Source organism: Papilio polytes, unplaced genomic scaffold, assembly GCF_000836215.1.
Source record: "Papilio polytes unplaced genomic scaffold, Ppol_1.0 DF821067.1, whole genome shotgun sequence".
Classification (NCBI taxonomy): domain Eukaryota; kingdom Metazoa; phylum Arthropoda; class Insecta; order Lepidoptera; family Papilionidae; genus Papilio; species Papilio polytes.
In genome coordinates this window covers 2,628,520-2,638,397 of record NW_013528137.1, presented here as the reverse complement: position 1 = coordinate 2,638,397, position 9,878 = coordinate 2,628,520, and the positions used below count along the sequence as shown (strand labels likewise).

Genomic DNA, 9,878 nt, shown 5'->3' with positions numbered 1-9,878 from the left:
TTATTACATTCACTCTAAAAACTATTCTTGTCTATACGTAAAAGGAAAATTTTTAAATGTAAATGATTACAGGTTTTAACCAGCTTTAATTCATTTTAAAATAACACGATTTTTCTTCTAAACGTGTTCATGTTTCAGAGGAAAAATTATTTAGAATTTCATAAATTGAATGCAAATTGGATAAACCACTGAACGTGGGAGATATCGTAAATCAAATAAAGATACCTTTGTCTGGAGCGGCGGACTCAAAGGTGAATTGATTTTGACTTCAAACAAATGCAAAGTAAGACGAATTACATTTTATTTTATATTCCTTATAGTTGTTTCTTTCTGGAATTTTCTTAAAGGAAGTTTTTAGACTTAGATCGGGCGCACAACTTTGACTAAACAATCGCACAACTGTCGTGCGATTGTCGATTGTTTCGCGGCCCATTGCATAGTTTAGTTGCACAACTGAAAGTCGAGTAGTGTGCACACCATATAAGCTTATAGGAATCAAAGTGCAACTAAACAGTTGTGCGATAGTTTAGTCAAAAATGTGCACGTTCTTAAACTCCTATTACCACAAAATAGTAATCGTTTTTTGTGTTTGTAGAAGCGAAAAACTCAGTAACAATAATTAGGAATAACGATAATCTAGACAGTTAACAGAATCATTAGTGCTCCTTCATAACTTGGAATCCAAATTTTGTAAGTTGAGACTTACTGCCTAGAATACATGAGTGTACACTAATGTGCTATTGAATCATATATTTTTCTGTAATACAAAGTTTTGAAATCGATATTAAACGGAATAAATACTTAGACTACGTATTATTACGCCTCGGTCGCCGTGTCTATTGTCCGATCCCTTTTCAATACCGTGTATGAAAACATTTCAAAGGTATTGTTCCATACAATCAATGCTATTTGTACAATACAATATACTACCTCTTATGTGTAATTCCCTGATTATTTGTACTTAAATATGTTGTTTTTAACATTGTATAATATGTTTTTGGAGTATAATCAAAAACTGCTGGGCCGATTAAAAAAATCTTTCATTATTAAAAAGCCGCGTAATCAATGAGTAAAGGATATATTTTTTTTATTATTGTTATAATTTCACGCGGACGATGTCGTGAGCAACAGCTACTTGTATTATTAGTATACTAGCTTTCGCCTGCGACTCCGTTCGCGTGAAATTAAATAACAAAAGTGAGTAGCCTATGTGTTCCTCCAGACTATTCTCTACATCTACGCCAAATTTTATTGAGATCCGTTTACTAGTTTAGGCTACAAACTCTAACAAACATCCATCCATCTAAACTTTCACATTTATAATGTTAGTGTGATAAGTATTTAAAGTCTGTTACACACCTTCTTAGGATTCCGACATATCAAATTTTACATATCTACACTTTTTATAACTTTTATATATCATGCTGTTTAATCTTCCTAAGTATTTATATTTATAAATCTTAAAAAATATACAATATTAGTTAGTAATAGAATTCCAATTATGCGCAAACCTCAACTCACAGTCACAACTAATCTATGTTATTACGTTCCACATCTGATTAAATCCTGAATGGTTTACATGAGCCATTACATGATGTAGTTCTGAGATCGAGAATTAATTTACTCTTAACGGTTTAGTTAACAAGATTTAAAAACATATGAAAAAAAATTATAGATTTTTTTAATACTTTATCTACATTTTTTTTAAATAATCAATTTATAACTACAGCAAAAGAAACTCATTAGTGTGAAGAAACTTTGTTACATAAAATTGCATTATGGTCACGCCAATCTAGAGTTTCAGAAATGCTCGCGCACGAATTCTTCATCAAGTAACTTAGGCTTGGTAGGATTTGAACGTAACAAGTTATCTCCAAATTAATAGGATTTAAGGTACAATGTAAACAATGGGTAATAACATAAGCAAGTTTAGTGTAAGCACACTGTTACCTATTCAAAGTTGGCCATCCAAATTGAAATAGGTCGACGTAAAAGCCAATTAACAATACGGGAGCCGGTGAGTATTCGAAATTATGCGGGTAATCCAGAGTTAATGAAACTGAGGTTGACTATGTAAATATACCACTATCATGTTTGTTAAGACTGTTGTCAGTTTTCAAATAAAACTATACAAATGTTTACAGGTAAGCGTGGGTTACTAAAACCTTTTCACAGAAATAGCAGTTTATTGTAGGTACACTAAATAAATAATTTCGTCAATTCGGGGAATTCTCTTGGCGAACACAATGTCACACTGAAATAACTTTTTAACAAATTATTGTCGATACAACTGCAAAATATTCGATGGCGAACAGAAATCTTTTTTAACCGAACATTCATTTTTCTATATGTAAGCTCAACAAAGGCTTTTGACGTGTGCTTGCCGTGTGATATTTCGCTTTTAGCTTTTCGACCAATATTCGATTTACAATATTTTTATATTGTATTTTTGTGATTTCCGAACTACTATTATAGTAGCGAAGTTGGTTGTAGTTCATCATTACTTCACAGATGTTATGATAAAATGTTAGTTAGGGTTATGAAAAGATGATTAAATTAAGATATGATAATGAGAATCTAAACGATGAAATGTCAAGTAGAAACATCATGTGTATTTTTAAACATCAAATTAATAGATATAAATTTCCTGGTATAATAACAATAAACTTCGTAGTATGTAACAGAATTAAGTTCCCAAAACCAGCGATGTTTGGTTGGAAATTTGGATTGTTTGCAACTCTCGATATCCAATCAACAGTCGTCGCCTGCGGCGCCGCCAAATGGAATATTGCATTTGCAAATATATTCCATTACTAGGATTTGATTAAACTTCACAATGAACCAATACTATGTGACATTGTATGTGCTGAAATTATCAACTAAAATAATGAAACATAAATTATATAACAGTTATTATTGTTACCTGATGGAACATGTAGAGGCAGAAGTGATTTTTCTTTTTTTTGTCTGTCTTACACATCTTTTTAACTTTTTTCTTACGCTATAAAACTTAATTTTGCATTTACACACTTTAATTTAAACCGTAAAAATAACAAAGACAAAAAACACACGCTCAAAATAAATAAATTTCAAATATTTTTTCTGTCAATACAGGGCAGATGTTTATCTAAAGTATGGGGTTATAAAAATATCTCATTGAAGTTGCAAAAAGTGCGAGGCGGGTATCCGTTTTAATCGAATATCCTTCGCAGGTAAATGGCGGCCCACTGATAAATCGACTCATCTGCCTCCCCTCTACCCACGCTCCGCGCCCGCACACCACGCACCCACGCACTTCATTTACAACCATTAACCAAATTCAATATTCGCTTTTACAGCTTGCTTTCAATATAGTTATTTTCGGTTACAATTTTTCTACAGTTAAATTTTAATAAAATACAGCCATTAAGGCGATATAATTAACACAATCTTAGTTAAAATTATTGGAAGATATTTATAAATATTAATTTAATAAAAATTTACGGCTTTACATTGTAAAGATAGTGATTTTTTTATATAACCTTACAAATTAGCTATATTACTAATGTGTATTAATATACACATGGTACTTGAGTTTATATTTGGAAAAAACGTTCTTTTACAGAAGTGTTGTATGCAATGAAAACCGACCTTAAACATTTAAAGTAATCTCTTCCTATCTCTGCGGATAGCAATATATCTTTTTAATTATCTGAATGCTTGTAAGATCAGAGGTAAAGAAAACGATTATTTTGTTACTTTATTTATTTTATAGTCACAACAAAAGAATATAAATAAATACATTGATCTACTCATTTTAAAGCTAGGAACATATTACATCCAAGTATACACATATATTGTTTCAATGCAATATACATTTGCGTACACACTTAAAACATACATTTAGTTAAATATTTTTCTAATCTACCGTTTGGATTATGTCGGAATAAAAGCATATATCGTGGCATTTTAAAATTAAATAGACTTTTATAAAACGAATTGTTTCTGTAAAATATTGGACAGATTGTGATAGTACAATAAATTGTTAAAGTATGCTTCGTCCTGTACAGTATCCAAAATATACACATTTAATGTATGATGTGTTTAAATTACTTTTTGTATAGTCTAATTAACCCCCGACACAAAAAGAGAGGTTTGCTTTTAGTTAAGAAATTTTTATAGCGACATTTACATGTTACTTTAGTTAATAAATTTAAAAAAAAGATTATGTATTGAACGATTAGTGTTTTCTTTTTACGTATAATTCAAAAATTGAATAGTATTCCACACTTTTATAAGCTTTCTTTGCGTCGGGGGTATTAATTTTTTTTTTTATTTAATGTCATAATTTTAATTGACGTTTCGAGTGGTCAAGTTACATCATCTTTTGCCAAATTTAGTTTAATTTTTAATTTTATATTGGAATCAAAACATTTTAAGCTCCACGATATGATTGTTACATAGATATGGATTGTTCTTATTAAACGGAATTACAATATTTAATGGCTAAATATTTTATAAGTAAACATTTAAAGCGGTTATAAGACACATTAAAAACTTTTTGCTCCGAAAGTAATTTAACAGGCTGAATATAAAAGAGTATTTCTACAATAGAAAGTATAAAACTTTTCATCATTATGTTTGGGCATTCATCGTTCCAGACTCATTTGTTTTTCGAATTCCCCTCACGTATTAACTTCGTTCGAAATAAGTACATAGGGATGTTTTATTAGAAAACGTTTAATTATTTTTTAAATGTATAACTTAGATTAAAATAGTGATTATACCTTCTTTTCTATATTTTTCAAAGTTTCAAGCCGAAAGTAAAACCGATGATAAATTCGTACATAAACAAAATTATGATATGGTTAATTTTACATTCATTCTTTACCCAAACCAATACAACGTTCGAAGTAACATTTATTATATTTAAAATTGTAACCTACTTATTTAAACATCGATATATTTTTATCAATAAGTACAATATAAATATGTATACACATTGAACATCTTTTATATAATTTAGCTTCATCTACAGACATCGAATAAAATAACAATAAATCAGTCATTAAAAAAATAGATTAAAGTTACTATAAAAGCGGCGGGTACGGGAAAGGTGCATTTCCTAGTGTCCACAAGTATAGTGATTCGGTAAATAATAATTTAGAAATTGTTAAATAGGACTGTAAAGAGAACCCTGATTTTTTATTAGAAAAAATTCACAACCGTCTGTCCTGGTGAGGTCAAACGTAGACATGAACTAAATTGAATCAAAGTACGAGCTCGTATTACACCATCTTCAAGGTCGAGTCAACATTTCATATGTACGAGTAGTTCGTAATAAATCGTACATAATATCGAAACGAAAACGAACGTCACACATTTTATTTAATAGGTGAATATTACTCTTGACTCTGCATTAATAAAAAAATAATATTTTATTTTACATTTTTGAACCCGTAGTATTTTTTAGCTGCTTCCATATAGAGTTATTGAGCAAATATTAATTGCAAAACAATATGATAGTTCGTATTCAAGACGCTACGAAGTATATAGTAAGAAATATAAAAATAAAAGTTTACAACGAGTCTTATAGTACTTGGTCGGGAATTTCTAATAGAGTCTAACATCTAAGGACATAAGCTCCGAAAGTGCACGCTATACACATATAAAATTTGTTGAAATTTCATTTTTTTACAAGTTTATCTCTCACGAATAGAAGAATAACACAGTCTTGTAGTAATTTTTACAATAATTCAAATGTTTCCTAAAACCATCAACGAACACCTACGTTAATGAATGCGAATAAACGATTAGAATTTTAATAGATTTTTTTTTATATATTTTATATATTGTCGACATTTATATGGACGTTGTGCGCACACAAACAAACGAAGAAGACAACTGAAATAGATTTAACAAGAGAAAATACGTTTACTGTTCGGCGAATCTTAATTTTTGTTTCTTGACGAAATCCATCGCCAATTTGTCCGTTGTACGTGACTCCAGGATTTGCAAAATCGGATGCCCTGCAAAGATGTCATTTGTAAATATCTTTTGCTACGTGCAAGCCGTTTTAATGCTATTTCAAATTTAGTAAGGTCCGTTAACTTCCCTTTCCTTATTGAATTTGAGTTCTAAAAACTTTTTTGATATAACTATAACTTTGTGTCAATGAATTTCAATAAACACACTCTAAACCGCCAACCAAACTGATTAGTAATAAGTGTACAGTGTACAGTAGTAAGCGAATCTCATCTATATTCGTACAGTGCGGACATCCGCGTTACATTGTACATTCACGGCAATTTACACCTGCGACTGTCTTATCCGCAACTTAAGATGCTCACCTCGGTCATGTAGTTGCATAAGCGGCAGTTCCAGCGGGCGCAGCGGGTCGGGCAGCGCGTGGCTATTGACGCCGGAAACGCGCGACAGCGGGACGAACGCCTCGCCCGCGAAGTCGTCCGCTGTCAGCACGTCGCGGTCCCACACGGACAGCGCCAGCGTCGCCTGCGGGGAGCGGCACATCTCCAGCGTCACCGCGAACTCGAAGCATTCGTCCCACACCGGGTTCAAAGTTTTCTGTTGGAAAATAGCAATTTACCACGCAGTCTTCATGAATTGCTTTACTTTTTTAATTCAAAATCGTCATTACTCTATGTGAAAAATTATGGGCCTTGAGTAACTTAACTAGTTAATATAAGAAAGGAAATGGTTATTATTGTTGTGATAACAAAATACATACACTATGAGATAGTGTTCATAGTTACATAAAAGCTAACAAAATAAAGTTACCTTTTGAACGTTAGTTGTCTGTTCCTGAGCTTTGGGAAACAGTCGCTTTGGAAGTAGCTCGAGCACTACAAAGGGGTCGCTCAATCCATTAGGGTCGAGTGGGATGACGTCACGTGCTGACAGCACCTCCACAGACAGCGAGTCGTGGTTGAAGTACACTCTACGTACAATAATGTTCACGTATTAACAATTTCATCTAACCATAGTGAAAGAGTGGCGAATTAAACATTTTAGTTGATTAATTTTTAATATTATTGTTAAATGGTATTAAAAATCGGTTTTTCGATGTTAAAGACAGAAGGATGTGGAAGAGACTTACAGAGAAAATTGATCCTCATGGAATACTAAATAGAAAAGAGTATACTAACCTGACCAATATAGATCCATACGGCGACGGCAAAGGCGTGCGCGACTGGTCCAAAACGCGGTCCGCCAGCCACAATTCCAGCAGTTCCTCTGTCTGCGCCTGGTGGAACTGCATGCGCTGCTCCAGTCGAGACCATTCGCCGCTGTGCACCTCCGACATTGGCAGACCTACACATATGAGTTGCTAGTTGTTCTCTATATAAAAACATGGTTATACAGTCTGTTAGTGATCGACAGCATTACCAATGTAGTAAATACCATACAACATTGGTAATGCTGTCCGTAATACCATTTTGCTTAATTATAATATTGTTTTACAAAAACAATAAAATTTAATAATAGGAAGTATGTACAAAGCGAGAGCTATAAATGTAGAGTTTAATTGAATAAATGGATACCTTATCGTACTTTGACCACTCTTTGGCCAAAATGGTCGTAGAATAATCATAAGCATTACTTACCTTTCCCTTCAGCATGGAAAAATTCAGCAAGCAAATCGAGAGCCTCTCTCAGTCGATGATGGTAGACTCTTGGCTTCTCCGCACCCCCAGCGTCCGCTTGAGCCCACACTTCTTTCAACACGGCGCTCCAACAGCCGGCTAAAGCTCGAGTGAAAGCACGCGGTAGCAGCCATGTGTTCAGTGAAGATAGATGCTGATCTAAATACTCCAATAAGGGAGTTATGGCCTGATAGGACAATATTGTATAATGAATATCAAATAGTTAAATTTGAATATGCCTCAGTCTCTAAGAATTTTCTGTCTTACGAGTACCAGAGTATAAATTAAAAATAAGAATAAGGATATCTTTATTGCACACTAAGGATAACTACATCAAGCAGTGTTGCCTTGACGACTTACCTAGGATTCCTGTTTTAAGAAGCCAAGGACTTCCCTTTCAAAATGATTCATTTTTATTGAGAAACAATAAAATAGAGTATATTAGAACGGTATGAAACTAATATGATGTGTAGAGATATTATTTCGAAAAGTATTTTTTCGTTACTACACGGTACATGTACACTTGAAAAATGGTACCTCTGGTGTAGGCAAGGTGTCCGGTGACCAGGCAAGATGGAACACTGCCTTACGCAGCGGAGGACGAGCCCGCGCCGCCAGTGGAGCGGCAGCGCGGGTTGAACGCGCGTCTAGCGTGCCCAGAGCGCCACGAACAAGTTGCCGCGCGTTGTCGTCATTTACACTAAATGTTAAAACAATGTTGGAAGATATATTTTAATAAATATCTAACATTAATTCGGACAGTCTAATGGTAAAAGAATATTTTATTCTTTACTAGCTTTCGCCCGCGACTCCGTTCCTTTTATCCTTCCTGACTATACTCTACATCTATGCCAAATTTCATTGAAATCCGTTCAGCGGTTTATACTACAAACTCTAACATCCATTCATCCATCCATCCATCTAAACTTTCGCATTTATAATATTAGTAAGAAGTAAGAATCACATAAGTTTTAAAGTCGTTTAAAACTAAGACATTGCTTCTTAACGTTCTTTAAACAACTTCTCGATTGCTTCGCCACTTTTATTATCAAATACAAAGAAGAAAGTTTTGTAGTGTAAGAAAATCTCAACAACTCTTACGCTTTTATAATGAAAATTTTCTTCCTTTGTAGGAAAGTGCAGTTTTACTTGATTTCTTAGGAACAATCTCTTGGAAGCTTCAAAAGTTCTTGACTGTGACAAGTCAGTTAAAATCATGTAATTATGTTGATAAACCTAATTTAAATGAATAAATAAATAATATTGACAAAGTAGAGTGAATATATTGTGTATTTCAATACCATGGAAATAAGGAAAACAAAAAAACCTGAAACATAAATCTTAACAAGATAACAACGTTAACAAAAGCACGTTTGTAACGTAAATAGGTTGTGCAAATTGTTTCGCTTTGTATTTGTATGGCAAATGGTATTATCAATGCACTTACATGTGCTCATCGTCGTACTCGGCGAGCGAACGCCGCACGTACTCCAGGTTGTTTACAATCGTACATATCTCCTCCGTTGTTTTATTTTGTCCTGAGATACAGAACGGATTTTACAACAACAAAGGAATTTATTTTAACTTTTAATTTCGCTGTAATAAAATCTCGAGCTTCGTAATATAAATCCATCTCTGACCTTCCTTATGTTGTCAAAGACAACTAACTAATAAACTTGAATTGTTGCAAATCCTTATCATCCTACAAAAATCTTGGTGACGATTTACTTAAAATCTCAATTAGACAAAACAAAACTAAAACTGTAATATAAGTTATAATGTAATCAGATAGTGTGATTGTTCGCTTAGAAGTATCTAGTTCAATGTCTAGTACATTGAACTAGATACTAATTGAATCTAATAAATTTAGCCACATCAATCAGAAGAATTAAGGCCTGCCCCACCAAATTGTAAATTGTCTTATAACAATCTAACGTGTAAAATTAGTGACGGAAATATCGGAATTTGGTCCTTTATCTGACAATGACGTTATTTTTAAGCCATCTGAGCGTCTATCAGTCAGTGGTGGAATAGGGGGTTGGTCTTCTGACTTCTTGGGAAACTAAATTATTATGTTTGACATTGAATATATAAATATCTGACAAACCAGTTCACGTCCGACCAAGTAATACAATAACTAGTGCTTGAAGTTCTACAGCTACACTGACCGTGGTTCTCGTAGTATCCCTGGTCGGCGAGCGCGCCGTGCACCAGGTCGGCGTAGTGCAGCGCGGT

The 9,878-nt window shown here is 33.4% G+C and overlaps 1 protein-coding gene across 1 annotated transcript in view; it reads right to left on the bottom strand.

Moving 5' to 3' along the window:
• Window positions 1-5,461: 5,461 nt before the first annotated feature.
• Window positions 5,462-9,878, bottom strand: part of LOC106109679 (BAI1-associated protein 3) — an 18,015-nt gene continuing 13,598 nt past the window's right edge. Inside the window, exons 16-23 of the mRNA XM_013291265.1 lie at window positions 9,812-9,876; window positions 9,091-9,181; window positions 8,181-8,343; window positions 7,605-7,830; window positions 7,146-7,311; window positions 6,778-6,937; window positions 6,330-6,564; window positions 5,462-6,008 (exon numbers count right to left, since the gene is read on the bottom strand). Of these exons, the coding sequence (XP_013146719.1) occupies window positions 5,914-6,008; window positions 6,330-6,564; window positions 6,778-6,937; window positions 7,146-7,311; window positions 7,605-7,830; window positions 8,181-8,343; window positions 9,091-9,181; window positions 9,812-9,876 (1,201 nt within the window). The 3' untranslated portion in view covers window positions 5,462-5,913. The remainder of the gene's footprint in view (window positions 6,009-6,329; window positions 6,565-6,777; window positions 6,938-7,145; window positions 7,312-7,604; window positions 7,831-8,180; window positions 8,344-9,090; window positions 9,182-9,811; window positions 9,877-9,878) is intronic.